This window comes from Temnothorax americanus, unplaced genomic scaffold (genome assembly GCF_048541705.1).
Source record: "Temnothorax americanus isolate GAGA-0224 unplaced genomic scaffold, ASM4854170v1 Scaffold206, whole genome shotgun sequence".
NCBI classification, from domain to species: domain Eukaryota; kingdom Metazoa; phylum Arthropoda; class Insecta; order Hymenoptera; family Formicidae; genus Temnothorax; species Temnothorax americanus.
In genome coordinates, this window is record NW_027509346.1 from 67232 (window position 1) to 89857 (window position 22626).

Below are 22626 nucleotides of genomic sequence, written 5' to 3' on the forward strand. Positions count from 1 at the left end.
TTAAACTCACAACCTAAACTCATGCAGTAATACTTGATCTAGTCCGCTTCGGCAGTATCAAGCCAAGAAACGGACATTATTCACCTATACACACACATACCTTCTTACCGCAACGCGCAACAACTAATATTTCCTATATTTCTTTTATTTCTAAATTTTTCCCAAATCTCCTTTAGACTCATATCTCGCTTTGTCTCTAAAATAACATTCCTTACATCCTAAAACTTATAAAACTTGAATTCTAAATCAATGCATATTCTCTATAAACTTTATAATCCAAAACCTAATTCTCTCTTTTTCTTTATCCTTACCTTTACCTTAATATTACAACTATTTTCCTGTTTTTCATTCACATCTTAATATATTAATAATTATTTACCTTTACCTTCAAATGTTAACGTAACTTTCTTATCTTACAATACATATAATAAACTTGACTAATAACAAATCTCTTGCTACCTAACTAATGCTATCCTATGTCCCCAGCTTTTCCAAACTCATCACACCTCCCTATATGCACCTACTTCCTCTTCTTTTTCTTCCTATATATTATCTTCTTAATCTTCCTGATCTTTTGAATTCATTCCTAATTTAACTCGAATCACTTCTGTGCCCTCGGATTGCTCCATTCCTCTTCCTTATTTGCCAAATTCCTCGACACTGCTCCTTCTTCACTCCTAGTAAATTGCCTCCCAGCTCTTCTTTTCTCGTTCCCACCGAAGCAACATTTATTTCCTCCTCGCATGCGCGTTCTTTAGTTATCTTCCCATGTCTCCTATCTACTGTTGCATAATTAATATACCTGGATTCGCCTCCGTGTCATCCAAAGATTCTAATATTTCCAGAAAACTGCTGCGTCCTTTAAACGGTAATGTTCATACCTCCTAATTTTTTCTCCTTCCGCATTTCCTCTTCTTCTTTTTCCTTTCCATATCTCACCAAGCCTTGCGTGTCCTTTTAACTAATTTTCCTATTTCCATCTTCTTTTACCTTTCATTTCCTACAACGCAGACAAGTTTCGCCAATCCTTGTTCCAGGAATACGCCAATAGCTTTCCTATACCTTTCTTCTTTTTATCTCATCTCTTCTTCATCGTTGGCTTAACCTTTCCTCAACTATGCTTATCTTCTTTTATTTTCCATTTCCTAGAACACCTCTAGGCCCGCCCATCCTTGTGTCCTAGCTTTATTTTACCTTTCTTCTTTCCATCTCCATTGACTCGGAACTTATTGAGATTTTCGACTGCTTTTTCTTCTTCCTTCTTCGATAATCCTCTTCACATTTAATCCTCCCTTGTTTCGTATAGCCTCTTCTATAACAGCGCTTTTTTCACCTACCTCTTGTCCTCTCCTCTGTTTTCTATCCTTTATCTCTTCTTTCTCTTTATTATTCTTATTCTTGATCCTATATTTCCTAGTCTAAAATTTGTCCCAATCTAAAATTTACATGTGTTCTGAGTTCAACCTGTCATCTTTTCAACTATCTTCTTAACCTATACTTAATTTACGGCCGAAGGCTCCTTAGCTAATCATTTACCATACAATCTTCTTTACAATCATCGATCGAAACCTTCCCTACTTTACCTTTATCGCCTTTTCCGCCTAACTGATTCGTTACCATAACCTCTTTCTACCACGTTCGCTAAACATTTCTATACTACTTTTCTCTACTTGCATCCTACTATCTCTCTTTATTCTCATCGCATCTCCTACTTACACCCTATCTTTCCATTATCCCTACTTGCCACATACTAATCTTTAAACCCAGAAACAAAGCTAAAATCGCACAACGCACTTTCACCGCTACCATTCACACACGCGCCATCTAACCAAGTCCCCCTATTTTTTTACTCTTAAGAAAGGCATAATTGAAATGACAATTTTTTAAAAACTTTCATTTCAAAACCGGTTCTACTGCAGGATCACATATACAAATGCATATAAACTTTTGAAAAAATGTCGATATTATTTTTTCTAAAGTAATTTTATGTCATGTTTTGTAAAAAAAACTATAAATTATTAAGAAATTTTTAACATAAAGAAATATTTAAAAGGCTATATCTCTGGAAGTATTCATCACAGAAGGTCAAATAAAAAATCATTTTAAAGATAATTTAATAAACTTAAAGAAACATGTGTATTTTTTAAAAAAAGATAACTTGGAAGTGCGCCATTTTGAGAAGTGTACCTAAAAACCGTTTCTTTTACGGACATAAAAAATACTATTAGTCGTCTGCAAATCGGTCAAAAACCAAAATAATGAAAATTTAATAACCTTTCTATTTGATTTTAACAATTTTTTACGTAGGACTACCCATTTCCGACTTGTATTGTGAGGAAATATTTATTCTCATAATTTCCGAAAGTCAAAATTTTATTTAACCCGTAATATTTCCAGAAATATTAGTCGCGCGGTATAACATACATTTTTTAAAAAAAGGTAAAAAAAGCGCCAAGTACACGTATAGTAGTGTATATGTTGTTACCTAAAAAAAAACATCGAAAAAACCTAAGTAACAAGTGGTAGATCTTTATATCTCAAAAAATCTCAAAAAATCTAAGCAGTAGTATCTTTATTTCCGAAAAATTATAACCCAAGTGATACACGTCACAAAATTATGTTACCTTATCAAAAAAAAGAGTCGCGCTTCAAGTGATCTATTACAATTACAAAAAAAATAATACCTCTTTAAATTAGAGCGCCAATTACAGAGAAAACATGTATATTGCCTCAAAAAATAATTGTTGCACTACTTTGAAAAATCTTTACATTGTGTCAATTAGAAAAGAATGTATGATAACAATTTTATAAGATTAAAAAATTTTATTTAAATTTATCAAGGGAATACAAGATATTTAAATACAAAGTTTACATGTGTATTTTTTAAAATTTCGAGGTTTAACAGCGCCAAGTTTTTTTACAAGAAAAATTTATGTATTTTAATAAAATATTTTTATTTTGTACTGTTACCTCTGTAATTCTTTGTGATTAAATCTTTTATTCTATTAAAAAATACATATATAAACTTTATATTTAAATACAAATTGTATTCCCTCGTTGGATTAAATATTTTAATAAAATATTTGTAATTTGTACTGTTACCTCTATAATTCTTTGTGACCATTAAAAAATACACATGTAAACTTTGTATTTAAATATCTTGTATTCCCTTGTTAAATTTAAATAAAATTTTTTAATCTTATAAAATTGTTATCATACATTCTTTTCTAATTGACACAATGTAAATATTTTTCAAAGTAGTGCAACAATTATTTTTTGAGGCAATATACATGTTCTCTCTGTAATTGGCGCTCTAATTTAAAGAGATATTATTTCTTTTTTGTAATTGTAATAGATCACTTGAAGCGCGACTCTTCTTTTTGATAAGGTAACATAATTTTGTGACGTGTATCACTTGGGTTATAATTTTTCGGAAATAAAGATACTACTGCTTAGATTTTTTCGAGATTTTTTGAGATATAAAGATCTACCACTTGTTACTTAGGTTTTTTCGAGGTATAATACTACTACTTTCTTTTTTTTTTAGGTAACAACATATACACTACTATACGTGTACTTGGCGCTTTTTTTTACCTTTTTTTAAAAAAGGTAATTTTGTGCGGATATCACGCCTTTTTGTAGTATATTACGCATTTTATAAACAGTATGTACAGGATAAAGCTATTTGGAGGTATAATACTACCACTTTGTTTTTTTTCGAGGTAACAACATAACAGGGTAACAACATAATACATATACACTACTATGCGTGTACTTGGCGCTCTTTTTTACTTTTTTTTTAAAAAGGTAATTTTGTACGGATATCACGCCTTTTTGTAGTGTTACGCATCTTAATCTTATAAACAATATATCTTATAATCTTATAAACAGTATATAATACAAGGTATGAAGCTAAAAGTGTTACGGACTATTATTTCTAAAGAAAACAACAATTTAATATTTTGCTTAGTTTTTTTAAAATAATAATCTGTAACCCTTTTAGTTGTACACCTTGTATATATTTTTCAATTTCAACATAAAACATAATCGCAATAAAGCATGATTAATGTTAATAAGTCGTTAACTGTAAAATTCTTTATTTATTTTTATTTGCGTGTCTTACTGAATGTTTTCAACGATTTTTATTATGTCATGACATAATTTTAATTCTGCCGCTAGGGAAATTTTAAGTCGATTTTTATGAATCAAGCTTGAATTCAATGTCTAGGTGTCCCAGGTTGCCGATGACGAGGTCCTCATAGTGCGCTTTATAGTTTTTGGTGTCCAGGTGTATTAATACCTTGAATTCGATGGCCACGTGTTCCAAGTTGCCAATGACGAGGTCCACACTTCGTAGTTTTCGGTGTCTACATGTATTAATACCTCGAATTCGATATCTACGTGTCCTACATTGGGTGCGTCCAACCGATACTCCGCTAGCCTAGCAATCGTGAGCAGTCGCTCGTTTTCGCTTGTTTCCTCTCTTTTGACCTAATGGAATAAAAGGAGAGGAAACGAGCAAAAACGAGCGACTGCTCACGATTGCTAGGCTAGCGGAGTATCGGTTAAACGCACCCATTCAGATTTAAAATTATTAATACACCTAGACACCAAAAACTATGAAGCGCACTATATGGACTTTGTCATCGGCAACCTGGGACACCTAAACATCGAATTCAAGGTATTAATACACGTAGACACCGAAAACTACGGAACTCACTATCTAGACATCGTCATCGGCTACCTGGGACACCTAGACATCGCATTCAACGTGTATTATTACACCTGGACACCGAAAACTACGAAGCGCACTATGTGGACTCGTCATCGGCAACCTGGGACACTTAGACATCGAATTCAACGTACGATTACACCTGGACACCGAAAACTATGAAGCGTACTATCTGGACCTCGTCATCGGCAACCTGGGATACCTAGACATCAAATTCAAGCTTGATTCATAAGAATTGACTTAAAAATTCCCTAGCGGCACTTTCTGCCAAGCGTAGAGAACCTTCTTTTCCGGCAGCGGTAGTAATAATAATGTAAGGATACGAAATCTCTCCAGATAAACATGAAGCAATTGACTCAATATATACATTATATATATATACCTAATTTACCTAAATAGAAATCTTCCTCCTGACCGATAAGTCTATCGACCTAATTTCGAAATACGCGCGCGATATCGAAACAGGCGATACCTGCGCCGCCAGCGTCGAAAAAGTGAAAGTGACGTTTTTCTGATAATCATAATAATATTGAGATGAGAGACGGTCGACGTAGAAGTATTCGTATCTTAAAAATAAATTTTCACATTTGGACTTTGCGTCGCAATATCTCCGCTCGTAAAGCACGTAGCGGAATATTATGAGAGAAACCCCCCCCTAATTGGACCCCAAGCTATCGATCAAGCCTACTTAGAACTTGATCCGTTCACTCGTTATCGAGATCTCAACATCTCGAGTACTCGCAACCCGTCGCGTCGCGTAAAAGAGTCACGATCGGTCTCGCTCCGCGTGTACTTGGCGCGAGACACTACCGTTTCTCTTGATAATGCATTTTGTAGGTAATTTAATTATCTTTTACTTTCATTGTATACATTTTTTACTTACGGACAGCCAGAACTGAGATATTTTGAAAAAACGCTCGAAGAAACAGCTCTTTCCTCATTTGCCCGATGCTTCAAAAAAATCTATCTCGGGAACTAATGGTCGTACGAAGTTCTACAAAAAACCAAATTACGAGGAATTTTATCAGCTACATTTTCGCTCTGAATGTTCTTTCCCGTAAAACTAATAATTTCCGAGTTATTCGCAAAAAACCCATTTTTGCACTCTTTTTTTCAAGATGGCGCAGCCGGCTCACGCTCTATGTATGGGGACTTTTAGTATGTTTAAAAGAACACTAAAATGAACCTGTATACCAATTTTCAGCTTGCCGGCAATTTTTTCATCAAAAAATCTTAATTTGACTGGACTATAAATATTATACATTTCTCATACAAACGAAACAATTATGTAACGCGCGATTTTTTTAAATACATTTTTCACATAAACGAATGGTCTTTTATATTCGTGCGAATCTTGTTCTTGTTCGAATAAATAGCCAATATCGTGTTTTATATCGTTAAATTTGCAGGATACGATAATGTTAGTACAATTATTGTTAGTACGATTCCGTCTCTTTTACATTTATATTATTACTGTGATAAAATGTATAATATATATAGCAACATATATTTTATTATAAAACCATATACATAAAATATTATATTTTATACATTATATTGTAGTAATGGCATGTGGTTTCTTAATCCTACATTACTCGCGTGGTTTCTTTTAACATAATTATTCGCGTGGAGTATACTTTATATTTCAACGTTATATCTCAATTTTTATTGTTCTTTTTGATATTTACTTACTAATTAAATAAAGATTGATAATATTTTATATGCCTTTTGGATAAAGATAAGCGCAAAAGTTCTTCTTTAATTGTGAAAAAATTTTTGTGCAGCATTCGAGCTATAAAAAAGTATTCCGTGAATTTAACAAATTTCTAAAGCTAAGGTGTATTTTACATTCCATACGAGTAACGTAGAACTACATATATCTCTAAATGACGATTTTATTCGTTTTTCACATTTTCATTGTTCTTCAAATAAATAGCTTGCATCGTTAAGCATATTTTGTATATACATACCTCGAAAAAAAACAAAGTGGTATAGTATTATACCTCGAAATAACACCCTGTACATACTGTTTATAAAATGCGTAATACTACAAAAAGGCGTGATATCCGTACAAAATTACCTTTTTTAAAAAATAGGTAAAGAAACGCGCTAAGTACACGCATAGTAGTGTATATGTTGTTACCTCGAAAAAAAAAACAGTGGTAGTATTATACCTTAAAAAAATCTAAGTAACTAGTAGTAGACGTAATCTTTGTATCTCGAAAAATCTCGAAAAAACCTAAGCAGTAGTATCTTTACCTCGAAAAAACCTAAGTAACAAGTGGTAGACGTAATCTTTGTATCTCAAAAAATCTCGAAAAAACCTAAGCAGTAGTATTTTTATTTCAAAAAAATTATAACTCAAGTGATACACATCACAAAATTACGTTACCTTATAAAAAATGAGTCGTGTTTCAAATGATCTATTACAATTACAAAAAAGAAATGATATCTCTTTTTAAATTACAGCGCCAACTACAGAAAGAACATACACTGAGATAAAAAATTCAATTCCAAGAAATATTTAGTCAGGATACGTTCAACTAAACATTTTAGTTAGCTAACTAAACATTAGTTGAATTAATTAATTCTTGATTAAAAATACGAAATAAATTGTTGAAACAACTAATATTTAGTTAACTGACTAAAATGTTTAGTTGAACATATCGAACTAAATATTTCTTGGGATTAACAACTTTTTTTCTCAGTGTATTTTTCGAGATACAAAGATTACGGTCTACCACTTGTTACTTAGATTTTTTCGAGGTGAAAAATTACAGAAGTAACAATACAAAATACAAATATTTTATTAAAATATTTAAACCCAACAAAGGAATACAAGGTATTTAAATACAAAGTTTATATATGTATTTTAAAAGATTTAATCGCATCGCAAAGAATTACAGAGGTAACAGTACAACATTAAAATATTTTATTAAAATACATAAATTTTTCTTGTCAAAAAACTTGGCGCTGCTAGCTAAGACCTCAAAATTAGGTCAGCGTGGTGTGTATGTGCGAGCGAGTGCATGGGTGTGGGTGGTGTGTGTGGGTGGTGTGTGTGGGTGGTGTGTGTGTGTGTGTGTGTGTGTGTGTGTGTGTGTGTGTGTGTGTGTGTGTGTGTGTGTGTGTGTGTGTGTGTGTGTGTGTGTGTGTGTGTGTGTGTGTGTGTGTGTGTGTGTGTGTGTGTGTGTGTGTGTGTGTGTGTGTGTGTGTGACGGTGAATAATGCGGTTTATGATTAAGTATAGGATAAGTTTAGATTTTAAAGCGATTAGAATTAAGTATAGAATAAGTATAGAATATAAGTCATATAACAATTGTAAAAGGTCTCTCTCTCTCTCTCTCTCTCTCTCTCTCTCCCCCTTTTATTGCGGGCCATGATCTAATCGAATTGTCCTTGTCACTGGGCTCAGGACCGATATCTAAGCGCTCTATAACTTGACGTAACTACAGAGGCATTGATCATACTGAGTTCTTGGATTACCTCAGGTCCATTGCTGGTGTGGTGCAGACTGCTATTGGTGATGGATCTGAGGTTAACGTCGACAGATTCTGTGATGTTCTGTCTGGAGGCTTACTTGAGGCACTCGACAAATTTGCTCCTAATCGTGTGTTAGTCATTAAAAGGCCTCCAGTACGGTGGCTTACTACTGATATTAAAACTCGTATCCATACTCGAAATCAGCTATTTGAGCAGGCAAAAAGATCAAATAATCTTCTTGACTATGCTACTTACAGACTTTTTCGTAATCAGCTGAACGTAGATATCAAACGAGCCAAAAGTCAATTTCATTTTGACATTCTTAAAAACATCGCAGACCCCGCGAAACTTTGGAGAGAACTTGCTTTACTTGGTCTTGTCAAATCTACTTTGGTTTCTCCACTTCACTTTTTCACTCCTGATCAATTAAACTTATTTTATGTATCAGTTTCTGAAACTCAGTCACCCAGCTCATATGATGACTTTATCTCTGCTATTAATTCGGTTACTCGTCCCTCACATTATCCTGAGTTTGTATTCTCTGCTATAACACCTGACATTGTCCTCCGGCTTATTTCTGAGCAACCTCGTCATTCTTATTCATCAGGGTCTGATGGCATACCACTTTATATTCTTCATATGGCTTGGCCTATTATATCATCGTGTCTAACAGCTTTATTCAATCGCTCATTAGAGACTTCTTCGTTTCCGTCTCAGTGGAAGCGAGCGCTTATCCGCCCTCTGTCTAAGATACGTATCCCTTTGTCCCCGTCTGATACCAGACCGATAGCCAATCTGCCAGAACTATCTAAATTATTAGAAAGAATTGTAGCTTCACAGATTTCAGATTACTTAACCAAATATAATCTTATGAACCCTAGACAGTCTGCGTATCGCTCGGGCCACAACACCCAGTCTGCGCTTCTGCGTATTTGTGATGATATTAAGAAGGCAATCGACAATGGCCTTCTCGTGATCATGATTCTCTTTGATTTCAGTAAGGCGTTTGATACGGTCCCGCATCTTCGACTTCTTATTAAACTCAAGATCTTAGGATTCTCAGACTCAGTTCTTTTATGGTTATATTCATATCTTACAGGCCGTTCTCAGTCTGTGGTGGATGATGCGGGATGTCTTTCGGCTTGGTTGTTGATGCTTAGTGGTGTGCCTCAGGGATCTGTACTTGGTCCTCCATTGTTCTCCCTCTACATCAACGATATTGGTAAAGTCTTGAACTACTCTGAGCATATGATCTTTGCTGATGATATCCAGATATATCGCCTAAGTCTACTCTCCGATCTACTTCACAATCTTAAGCTAATCTCTCAGGATGCTAATGCCATCTTTAATTATGCAAAGGAGAATGGTCTTAATCTGAATCCTGCTAAGTCTAAGGTGATTATATTTGGCAGCAGGGCCAATGTTGGCAATATAGATCTCAATCTTCTTCCACCGATAATGGTTAATCAGATACCCTTACCATATGTGAGTGAGGTGAAGAACTTGGGAGTCTTTTTCGAGTCTGATCTATCTTGGAGAAAACATATCTTATTTGTCTCGCAGAAGGTCCATGGTACTTTATACAAGTTAAGATTTAACCAGAATTCTCTCTCCACTGAGTTGAGGATCAAGCTTGTTATGACTCTGGTTCTACCCCATATTGATTATTGCTGTTTAGTTTATCATGGCCTGAGTGGTGATTTGAATAGTAAATTGCAGAGACTGGTTAACTGTTGTGTCAGATTCATCTACAACTTGCGGCGTGATGAGCATATAACGCCGTTTCGACGTCGCCTCGGATGGCTTTCAGTGGAGAACAGAAGACTGTATTTTATCGGGTGTCAAATGTATCGTATTGTTTACATGAATTCGCCTGTGTATTTAAGTGAACTTTTCACCCCACTTGATCCACTACTAAGAAGATCTGACAGACTGACCACTTCTTCTCATGTTTTCCACATTCCCTTACATAGAACAACTACCTACAGGAACTCCTTCCATCTTTCGTCCATCTATTTTTGGCATGCTCTTCCTGTTCAAATTACATCGGCGTCTTCGTTTTCAATCTTTAAAAGTCTTCTTCGTGCTCATCTGTTCTCTTCTGAATTTGAGTGTTAGTTCGTGTACTGGTCAGGTCGTACTTGCTGGGTTTAGTATTAGGGTTAGTTTTAGTTTTAGTTTTATTTTTAGTTTTTTTTTTTAAGTTAATTTTAAGTATCATTATGTTACTCACTTAGTGATGTATGCGGAAGTAATGCTTATATTTTTTGTAGTTTGTTTACTGTTCTTGCCCTTTAGCTTATGCTCGGGCATATAAATATATCAATCAATCAATCAATCAATCAATCTCTCTCTCTAGCAGCGTCAAGTTTTTTGACAAGAAAAATTTATGTATTTTAATAAAATATATTAATGTTGTACTGTTACCTCTGTAATTCTTTGCGATGCGATTAAATCTTTTAAAATACATATATAAACTTTGTATTTAAATACCTTGTATTCCCTTGTTGGGTTTAAATATTTTAATAAAATATTTGTAATATTTGTATTTTGTATTGTTATCTCTGTAATTTTTCACCTCGCAAAAACCTAAGTAACAAGTGGTAAACCGTAATCTTTGTATCTCGAAAAATACACTAAGAAAAAAAATTATTAATCCCAAGAAATATTTAGTTCGATATGTTCAACTAAACATTTTAGTTAATTAATTTTCAATAAACTGCAGTATTTTTGTATAACCAATATTGTCGTCAGTGACAGCTCTATGTGCCCAAATTTTTAATTTTTTTCGTTTTGGAAGTTAAAACCGATCTAACCCTCTACATTTTTGTGCGTACTTTAATTCTACACGAAATTTTTGCAATTCCGTAAAGCCAATTATAAGGGTCAATTTCACCAACCACGCACGGTTAGCTTAACCGACGGTTAAAGTTAGCAGTATTGACCAATACTATTAGTTAATACTGCTAACTTTAACCGTCAGTTAAGCTAACTGCCATTATGGATCCCCTTAACCAGTAGTGGGTCCACTCATGGCCGACGATCGCTATGAGATACTACCTCAATCTTACTCCTATTAACCCGCATTGGCCAGCGTGATAGGAAAACATTGCAATTATTAAAAGAGAGGGCTATGTTCAGCAGTAGACGAAGCCTTGTCCAACAGTGGACGAGGCAAAGGTTGGTGATGGATGGATCAAAAAATTAATAGTTTTCGATATTTATACTATAGATATTTCATACTTTATTCTGGTACATTTTGACATGAAATACTGAAATATCTCGTAAACTATTCATTTCTGGTAACTGTACCTTAACACTTTTATGTACAGAATAATCAGATAAATCAAATAAAATATCTTGTATTATTATATTTTTTGACACTTTTAAATACTTTTATATATAGAATAATTAGAAGAATCATATTATGTAAAAAAAAATCATACAATTCTATTTTAAAAAATAGCGATGACCTTGAAATCTTATAAAAAGTGATATTAAAGAAAGATTTCGTTTATCAGAATATTAGTCTTTTTAAATTGAACAATCTTCGCCGTTGACTTTTTTCGTATTATCAAAAGAAACAAAGATATTCTAAGGGCTCTAGAAAAAACATTGTTTATTTTTTTCTTATTTTTGCTCATAAAATACTACTAAAGTTTGTATGGTAAAACCTGGGACACCCTATATACATATATATATATTTCTTTTTTAAATGGGGAACTTCCCAAGTAGCAAAATGATGTCATAATGACGATAAATTTTGGTCACAAAATGACCAATCAGATGTTCTAAATAGGTCTCATCGTGAGACCCGAAAATGACGTCGATATGTCACATCCATACGACGTCATTTTCTGACGTCTAATTGACGGCAAAAATAGGACCAATGTACGACATACCGGTTTCAAGAAATGTTTTTTATGAAATTAAAATGTTAAAATGTCTACTTGATAAACGTTTATAAAAAAAACGTTCTTTTTTTTCATCTAGAAAAAAAAACGCTTTTTTAACTGTTTTTTTTACATATCGTGTGCTTATATAATAGCCGTTCTCTCAAAGCGGTCACCCATCCTAGTACAGTACCGCGACCGTGACTTCGATGATCCAGTGGACAGTGACGATCTTCTGACCCTGATGCGTTCTCATTAACTGTACTTGTCTATAACAGATACATCTTTAAAGTGTTCAAAAATCTTGATGATATCTTCTTGGTAGCTATAACTGCATGAAATAATTATCATAAAACTATAATCACACGCAACTACATTCACTTATACTATAATATCACCACTTCAAACATAAAGTTATGAAACAAACATATTTGTAGTTAATTTTGTGGTTTTTGTTTTATTATTAAGAAGTATATTCAATATTAAGAAGTAAAAATAGTTATGTTACAAAAAGACCTTATTTAGGATACTTTAAGACGTCTTTAAAATGAGGTCTTTAGATGGTCTAAGAAATGACGTCTTATAAACGTCCATTATTAGTCACCGACGTCATAGATCAAAAATGACTAAAAATAGACGTCATTATGGCTGCGTTTTTGTTTTCACTGTAAGTACTGACGATGTGACGTCATTGAGTACAGCTGCTCGACGTGAGTAATGCGATTTATCGCGTGTTATTCGAGTCGCACCTCTCCATATCTCGGAGTATGATTCACGTATGTACGTACGCTGCAAGATTGTAGGAAGGAGAGGGTGCCTTACTGAGTATTATGAAGTAGGAAGCCCATTATGCGCGCTGTTTTCCATATTATTATTGTTTATTATCAAAGTTAACAGAGTTACACTTTTTCTTAATTCACAAAAGTTGCTCAAAATGTTCTTAATCCTTCAGTAGACGTGTGGAGTGTATTTTACTTCCCAGTAGCCAGTAGTGCGATTCTGTAGTTGTGCAGCTTTTTTTTCCATATAGTACTGCGCAACGACAACATATATAACGATACCGATACTATGTCGTTAAAAGTTACAGAATAGTGGTACAGGCTTCCTTTTTTCTAATGAGTGTTCTGAACTCATTTCAATACAAAACTAATTATTATCGAAAAAAACATTAAAATTAAAAAGTTCCAACTTTAATTTTATTAATATACTTTAATTATATTAATATACTTTAAGACTACTCGATTAAAATTACTCGACTGTTGCTGTCTTTATTTTTGTGCGTATTTTAATCGTGTAAAAGAATTTTGCAATTCCGTAAAGCCAAACTCAAAGATATCTTAAAATGAAAAAATGTCGGTAATTACTGTCACTCCAGAATATCCTTGGTTTAATGTTTTTAACATAAATATAATTAATGTAAGGTGTAATTTATATTCCACGCGCAATTTACGTTTTAAATTTTTACGCACTCACTGGAAAGTTAAATAAGGCATTTTCTAATATTAATTCGTGATATTATCAAGAGACACGGTAGTGTCTCGCGCCAAGTACACGCGGAGCGAGACCGACCGTGACTCTTTTACGCGACGCGACGGGTTGCGAGTACCCGAGATGTTGAGATCTCGATAACGAGTGAACGGATCAAGTTCTAAGTAGGCTTGATCGATAGCTTGGGGTCCAATTAGGGGGGGGTTTCTCTCATAATATTCCGCTACGTGCCTTACGAGCGGAGATATTGCGACGCAAAGTCCAAATGTGAAAATTTATTTTTAAGATACTCCTCCTCCTCCTCCTCCTCCTCCTCCTAACGCCGCGATCTATCAGAGAAACGTCACTTTCACTTTTTCGACGCTGGCGGCGCAGGTATCGCCAGTTTCGATATCGCGCGCGTATTTCAAAATTAGGTCGATAAACTTATCGGTCAGGAGGAAGATTTCTATTTAAGTAAAAATTAGGTATATATATAATAAATATTGAGTCAACGGAAAAGTAGGTTCTCTATGCTTGGCAGAAAGTGCCGCTAGGGAATTTTTAAGTCGATTCTTATGAATCAAGCTTGAATTTGATGTCTATGTATCCCAGGTTGCCGATGACAAGGTCCAGATAGTGCGCTTTATAGTTTTCGGTGTCCAGGTGTAATAATACGTTGAATTCGATGTCTACGTGTCCCAGGTTGCCGATGACGAGGTCCACATAGTGCGCTCCGTAGTTTTTGGTTTCTACGTGTATTAATATCTTGAATTCGATGTCCACGTGTCCCAGGTTGCCGATGACGGGATCCAGATAATGCGCTTCATAGTTTTCGGTGTCCAGGTGTAATCGTACGTTGAATGCGATGTCTAGGTGTCCCAGGTTGCCGATGACAAGGTCCACATAGTGCGCTCCGTAGTTTTCGGTGTCTACGTGTATTAATACCTTGAATTCAATGTTCACGTGTCCCAGGTTGCCGATGACAAGATCCAGATAGTGCGCTTCATAGTTTTCGGTGTCCAGGTGTAATCGTACGTTGAATTCGATGTCTAGGTGTCCCAGGTTGCCGATGACGAGGTCCACATAGTGCGCTCCGTAGTTTTCGGTGTCTACGTGTATTAATACCTTGAATTCGATGTCCACGTGTCCCAGGTTGCCGATGACGAGGTCCACACAGTGCGCTTCGTAGTTTTCAGTGTCCAGGTGTAATAATACGTTGAATTCGATGTCCACGTGTCCCAGGTTGCCGATGACGAGGTCCACACAGTGCGCTTCGTAGTTTTCGGTGTCCAGGTGTAATAATATGTTGAATGCGATGTCTACGTGTCCCAGGTTGCCGATGACGAAGTCCACATAGTGCGCTCCGTAGTTTTTGGTGTCTACGTGTATTAATATCTTGAATTCGATGTCCACGTGTCCCAGGTTGCCGATGACGGGATCCAGATAATGCGCTTCATAGTTTTTGGTGTCCAGGTGTAATCGTACGTTGAATGCGATGTCTAGGTGTCCCAGGTTGCCGATGACGAGGTCCACATAGTGCGCTCCGTAGTTTTCGGTGTCTACGTGTATTAATACCTTGAATTCGATGTCCACGTGTCCCAGGTTGCCGATGACAAGGTCCACATAGTGCGCTCCGTAGTTTTCGGTGTCTACGTGTATTAATACCTTGAATTCGATGTCCACGTGTCCCAGGTTGCCGATGACGAGGTCCACACAGTGCGCTTCGTAGTTTTCGGTGTCCAGGTGTAATAATACGTTGAATGCGATGTCTACGTGTCCCAGGTTGCCGATGACGAGGTCCACACAGTGCGCTCCGTAGTTTTTGGTGTCTACGTGTATTAATATCTTGAATTCGATGTCCACGTGTCTCAGGTTGCCGATGACGGGATCCAGATAATGCGCTTCATAGATTTCGGTGTCCAGGTGTAATAATACGTTGAATTCGATGTCTACGTGTCCCAGGTTGCCGATGACGAGGTCCACATAGTGCGCTCCGTAGTTTTTGGTGTCTACGTGTATTAATATCTTGAATTCGATGTCCACGAGTCCCAGGTTGCCGATGACGGGATCCAGATAATGCGCTTCATAGTTTTCGGTGTCCAGGTGTAATCGTACGTTGAATTCGATGTCTAGGTATCCCAGGTTGCCGATGACAAGGTCCACATAGTGCGCTCCGTAGTTTTTGGTGTCCACGTGTCCCAGGTTGCCGATGACGAGGTCCAGATATCGCGCTCCGTAGTTTTCGGTGTCTACGTGTATTAATACCTTGAAATTGATGTCTAGGTGTCCCAGGTTGCTGATGACGAGGTCCACATAATGCGCTTCATAGTTTTTGGTGTCTAGGTGTATTAATAACTTTAAATCTGAATGGGTGCGTTCAGCCGATACTCCGCTAGCGTAGCAATCGTGAGCAATTGCTCGTTTCTGCTCGTTTCTTCTCTTTTTAATCCAGTAAGTCAAAAAAGAGGAAACGAGCGAAAACGAGCGACTGCTCACGATTGCTAGGCTAGCAAAGTATCGGCTGAACGCACCCAATGTAGGACACGTAGATATCGAATTCGAGGTATTAATACATGTAGACACCGAAAACTACGAAGCGCACTATGTGGACCTCGTCATCGGCAACTTGGAACACGTGGCCATCAAATTCAAGGTATTAATACACCTGGACACCGAAAACTATAGAGCGCGCTATGTGGACCTCGTCATCGGCAACCTGGGACACCTAAACATTGAATTCAAGCTTGATTCATAAAAATCGACTTGAAATTTCCCTAGCGGCAGAATTAAAATTATGTCATGACATAATAAAAATCGCTGAATTAAAATTATGTCTAGACATAATAAAAATTGGACAAAAATTATGTTTAGACATAATAAAAATTGGATGAATTAAAATTATGTCTGACGTAAAAATAATTATCAAAAATATCGATACCTGAAGATATCGGTACATATACAGTTGCGAACAACATTCAGTAAGACACGCAAATAAAAATAAATAAAGAATTTTACAGTTAACGACTTATTAACATTAATCATGCTTTATTGCGATTATGTTTTATGTTGAAATTGAAAAATATATACAAGGTGTACAACTAAAAGGGTTACAGATTATTATTTTTAAAAAACTGAGCAAAATATTAAATTGTTGTTTTCTTTAGAAATAATAGTCCGTAACACTTTTAGCTTCATACCTTGTATTATATACGGTTTATGAAATTATAAGATATATTGTTTATAAGATTAAGTTGCGTAACACTACAAAAAGGCGTGATATCCGTACAAAATTACCTTTTTAAAAAAAAGGTAAAATGAGCGCCAAGTACACGCATAATAGTGTATATGTATTATGTTGTTACCCTGTTATGTTGTTACCTCGAAAAAAACAAAGTGGTAGTATTATACCTCCAAATAGCTTTATCCTGTACATACTGTTTATACAATGCGTAATATACTACAAAAAGGCGTGATATCCGCACAAAATTACCTTTTTTAAAAAAAGGTAAAAAAAGGCGCCAAGTACACGTATAGTAGTGTATATGTTGTTACCTAAAAAAAAAAAAGAAAATGGTAGTATTATACCTCGAAAAAACCTAAGTAACAAGTGGTAGATCTTTATATCTCGAAAAATCTCGAAAAAATCTAAGCAGTAGTATCTTTATTTCCGAAAAATTATAACCCAAGTGATACACGTCACAAAATTATGTTACCTTATCAAAAAGAAGAGTCGCGTTTCAAGTGATCTATTACAATTACAAAAAAGAAATGATATCTCTTTAAGTTAGAGCGCCAATTACAGAGAGAACATGTATATTGCCTCAAAAAATAATTGTTGCACTACATTGAAAAATCTTTACATTGTGTCAATTAGAAAAGAATGTATAATAACAATTTTATAAGATTAAAAAATTTTATTTAAATTTAACAAGGGAATACAAGATATTTAAATACAAAGTTATTTACATGTGTATTTTTTAATGGCCACAAAGAATTACAGAAGTAACAGTACAAAATAAAAATATTTTATTAAAATACATAAATTTTTCTTGTAAAAAAACTTGGCGCTGCTAGACCTCGAAATTTTAAATAAATAAATAAACTTATTCTATACTTAATTATAAGCCGCATTATCCGCCGTCCGCGTAGTCACGCACACCCATATCACTCACTCCCACATCCACGCTGATAATCATTTAATATTACTCCCATTGTATTCTTCTCTGAATTATTTTTATTTATTGTTGTTTTTATTTATTTAAAATTTCGAGGTCTAGCAGCGCCAAGTTTTTTTACAAGAAAAATTTATGTATTTTAATAAAATATTTTTATTTTGTACTGTTACTTCTGTAATTCTTTGTGGCCATTAAAAAATACACATGTAAATAACTTTGTATTTAAATATCTTGTATTCCCTTGTTAAATTTAAATAAAATTTTTTAATCTTATAAAATTGTTATTATACATTCTTTTCTAATTGACACAATGTAAAGATTTTTCAATGTAGTGCAACAATTATTTTTTGAGGCAATATACATGTTCTCTCTGTAATTGGCGCTCTAACTTAAAGAGATATCATTTCTTTTTTGTAATTGTAATAGATCACTTGAAACGCGACTCTTCTTTTTGATAAGGTAACATAATTTTGTGACGTGTATCACTTGGGTTATAATTTTTCGGAAATAAAGATACTACTGCTTAGATTTTTTCGAGATTTTTCAAGATATAAAGATCTACCACTTGTTACTTAGGTTTTTTCGAGGTATAATACTACCATTTTCTTTTTTTTTTTTTAGGTTATATATATACAGGGTGACACAGTTTTCGCAATTTTTTTGAAAACATTAAGCAGCTACAAATCGGTATACAAATTAAACATTTACACTTTAATTAGAACATAAAACTTTATTAGATACATTTTCAAAGCCGCTTCGGAAACGTATTAAAGCCAAAGAAAACAATTTTAAGCACTTATCGTAATTTTCTTTGTTTAATTTTGTTATTAATATTCTAATATTGAATATTAAGGTGGTCCTTTAATTTTCGTGAGAACAAGTATTAGATAGGTACCTAAATTTGATATATGTTAAATATACAGTAATAAGGGGCATGTGTACGAAAAATCAAGTGAGGTTACCGACACTTGACAATAAATAAGTCATTCTAAATATGCGTTCGCGGAGCGTGCCATTGTCATTCTATCCTTGTTTACATCTAATGAACGAGAAAGATAGAATGATACAAATTGTCACGTCCGAGGTTTTCAACGAATAATACATGTACTTAGCGATCAAATGAATACATTATTCATGCCTTAAAATATTCCCTGAAGTTTCCGGATTTCGTACATATCTTGAAAATAAGGGCTTGCCGAATGTTTTGCTCTGATATATGAGGTTAAATAAGTAGTGGATCCACGCGCATATTGCTTTACTCGTACTGTCATGCCTGACTTAACCTAAATCGAGTCCAACCGCACTACTATTGTGATATTTTTTTAATTAGTAAATGATTATAAATACGATTAAATCGTGTGTGTAAAATCATGTTATATTATTATAATTATTGGGATGTTGTGTAATGTTTGTCAATATGTTTGTTTTTAATCACCTCATGACGGACTGTTACTTGACTAGCTGGGTCCGCGAAAGGACCACCTTAATAACAAAATTAAACAAAGAAAATTACGATAAGTGCTTAAAATTGTTTTCTTTGGCTTTAATACGTTTCCGAAGCGGCTTTGAAAATGTATCTAATAAAGTTTTATGTTCTAATTAAAGTGTAAATAATTTGCATGTGTATACCGATTTGTAGCTGCTTAACGTTTTCAAAAAAATTCCGGGAACTTTTGTATCACCCTGTATATCTATACATACGTAATATTGCAAATTAATGAGCAATTTTGAGATCTAAAAGTATATACAAAATTACTGCAAAAATCAAATATATCTTAAAATGAAAAAATGTCGGTAATTACTGTTACTCCAGAATACCCTTAGTTTAATGTTTTTAACATAAATATAATTAATGTAAGGTGTAATGTACATTCCACGCGCTTTTTACGTTTATTATATTATAATAATAAAGAGACAGCGTTTGTGTAGCCTTAACAGGACATTGTGTGTATATTACAGTTGAGTAAACGACCAATGAGTCAAGAGTTGTTTAACAAGAATATTGTTTAATGATATTTTGTTGTTACGTCTTGTAAATATAATAAGTTCATTATGAGTTTCGCCACATTCCGAGTAGATTTCGTACTTATTTTATGTATAACGGCAGGTTTATATAAATATCAATAAGTTGATTCGAGTCATTTAGAATTCTTCAAAACATATATCCGTCGGATATATGCTTGACACCAAAGTTTCAAATGTAAACTTAAACGAAGTCCGTCTTTGTGTAAAACCAGATTGCGAAATTCATCGTTATTTCAATTCTTATTAGTTGTGACCGCGGCAATAATAATATCGGCCCAATGAAGAATAATATTTGATGTGCATTATCATATCTTCTTGAAATGCAGATTAATTCCATTTCCCGCAGCCGTGAAGGTCGAACGTGGGTCTAGAAAGCTCGTGTGCTCTTTGGTCTGCCAAATCTCGTAATCTCTCAGCAACAAAGCTAGAACGACTTTTGCGTGCAATTGACCCACTTTCATTCCTGCAAACAATTTATATGAGACGTGTGATACCTGATGTGCTTCGCTACACACACACAGTGTGTAATTACTTTAAATAAAAAAACCAAGTCGATATCTCATTGGGCCTAAGAGGTATTGAGGAATCAGTGAAAACACATTTTACCCCTTTTCGCCCCTAAGAAATCGAATTTATAAAAAATTCCTTCGTAGTGAGTGCTTACGTCATGGAAGGAATATACTCCCCGAATTTCATGTTTCGGTTTAAGGGTTTGGACTGGGCGTTGATGTCAGTCAATCAAGACATATACACCCGGTGTCTCAGACCACCCGTATCACCCGATTTATTTGTAAACGCAACATTTTAGAGAAAAATGTTCCAGACCAAAGTTGTATGGTTTCAAGGGGTACATAAGATGGTGTCATTAGTTTTACCTTAAATAGTTGCTTGAAGGTCACGTAAAGGTCACCTTCAATTTTTTAAATAGAATTACCTACTTTTTATTGCATATTCTTGTAGCTTATCTCGAGGACTTTCCAAAACACTATAAGAAAGTATTTTTTCATTAAGAACTTTTGGAATTTTAAGGCTTGAAAGTTCTAGTATTTTGACATAAAATACAAAATATCTTGTAAAACATCAAGTTTTCGGTAATGTTACCTTAATACTTTTATGCACAGAATAATGAGACAAATCAATTGGTATAAAAAAAGCATAATTCCTTTAAGAAAAAATATGTAATTTGCAACACGCATCTGCATACTTTTTCTTAAAAGCAACTGTCTTTTTTTCATATCAATTGATTCGTCTCATTATTCTGTGCATAAAAGTATTAAGGTAACATTACCGAAAACTTGATGTTTTAAAGATATTTTGTATTTTATGTCAAAATACTAGAACTTTCAAGCCTTATAATTCCAAAAGTTCTTAATGAAAAAATACTTTCTTATAGTGTTTTGGAAAGCCCTTGAGATAAGCTACAAGAATACGCAATAAAAAGGAGATTTAAAAAATTGAAGGTGACCTTTACGTGACCTTCAAGCAACTATTTAAGGTGAAACTAATGACACCATCTTATGTATTCCTTGAAACCATATACAACTTTGGTCTGGAACATTTTTCTCTAAAATGTTGCATTTACGAATAAATCGGGTGATACGGGTGGTCTGAGAAACCCGATATAGATTACAGTGATCAATCATTAAGAAATAATGAGTTCCCCAGTAGTGTCTTATCAGATTGCGGAAGTTAATCGAATCTCAAGTGCAAGAAATATTATCTCAGGTAGAAAAAATCTTTCTCTTTTAGAAGAATGATTTAAAATGATTGTATAGTAATGATCGATTACGCAATTAATCGAGGATGTATTATATATGTATAGCCTACTTTTTTATTACATTTCTCGTGATAATCCTCTCATTTGTTAGATAACGATGTATTGGATAGCTTAATTATATAATTGTGTTTATACGCATACAAATTATTTATCTTAAGATCGTATAAGATCTCTGATCAGGAAGAAAAATTTTATTTCAATATCTTTTTCTCTATTTTAATAAAAATCTAGTAAGTTGTTTTTCTTGATATTTATTTTGTTATTTACTTTTTTCTTATCTTTTCAGGTCTTTTCTTTTTAATATGCTTTTGTTTTTAAGTAAAAAAGTTTTTTATCTTAAATTAACTTTATCAATAACGGAAATGGCAAGTCATAATCTCTCATCAGAAAGTAGAATTTAATTTCGATATCTAACGTTGATAAGATCTTGATGGCATATTTTTTTTATATCTATTTTGCTGTCACTTTTTTCTTTTTTTACGTCTTTTTTTTAATTTTTTAATTCTTAGGAGCAATATATATTTCTAGAACATTATCTACCTATCTATATTACTATTGCTTTTATTATCGCTTACCTACGCACATCCTAGGACCAATCCCGAACGTCATGTAGGCATCGGGAATGGCGTTGCCTTCGGCGAATCTGTCGGGGTTGTATACTTCCGGTTTATCCCAGAATCTAGGATCCACACCAAGCCCATATAAGGAGATATATATTGGCGTGCCTTTCTCGATGGTGATATCTGTATTAGGAATCTGGAATTTTATATATTTTTTTAAATATATAAAATAAAAACTATATAAAATACATTTTGCAGACAGCGTAAATTTTGTTATGAACAAAGCTGCTTTAATAATAGATAATTTACCATTAAATATATTAATATTCAATCATTCCAAACGTGTGCAAGTTATCATACATTATTCAAAAGTTATTTTGTTTTATTCTTTATTAAACAAATCTTATAGAAAAATTTGTGATTTTTAGTTTTTTTCGTACTTCTGTTCAAGTTCGAGAATTTTGAAATATTTTAGATCGAGTTAAATATACCGTAATGAGGTCAGAGATCT

At 34.0% G+C, this 22626-nt stretch overlaps 1 protein-coding gene across 3 annotated transcripts in view; it reads right to left on the reverse strand.

Annotated features, from left to right (window-relative positions):
- LOC143897622 (cytochrome P450 6k1-like) overlaps positions 1-22626 on the reverse strand; it is a 32003-nt gene that overhangs the window by 6099 nt on the left and 3278 nt on the right. Inside the window, exons 5-6 of one of the 3 annotated variants that reach the window (XM_077406431.1) lie at positions 22131-22311; positions 18369-20241 (exon numbers count right to left, since the gene is read on the reverse strand). In XM_077406431.1, coding sequence (XP_077262557.1) covers positions 20084-20241; positions 22131-22311 — 339 coding nt within the window. In that variant the 3' untranslated portion in view covers positions 18369-20083. Of the gene's footprint in view, positions 1-18368; positions 20242-22130; positions 22312-22626 lie in introns of those variants that run through there. The other 2 variants (XM_077406430.1, XR_013256966.1) reach the window with 2 other exon arrangements.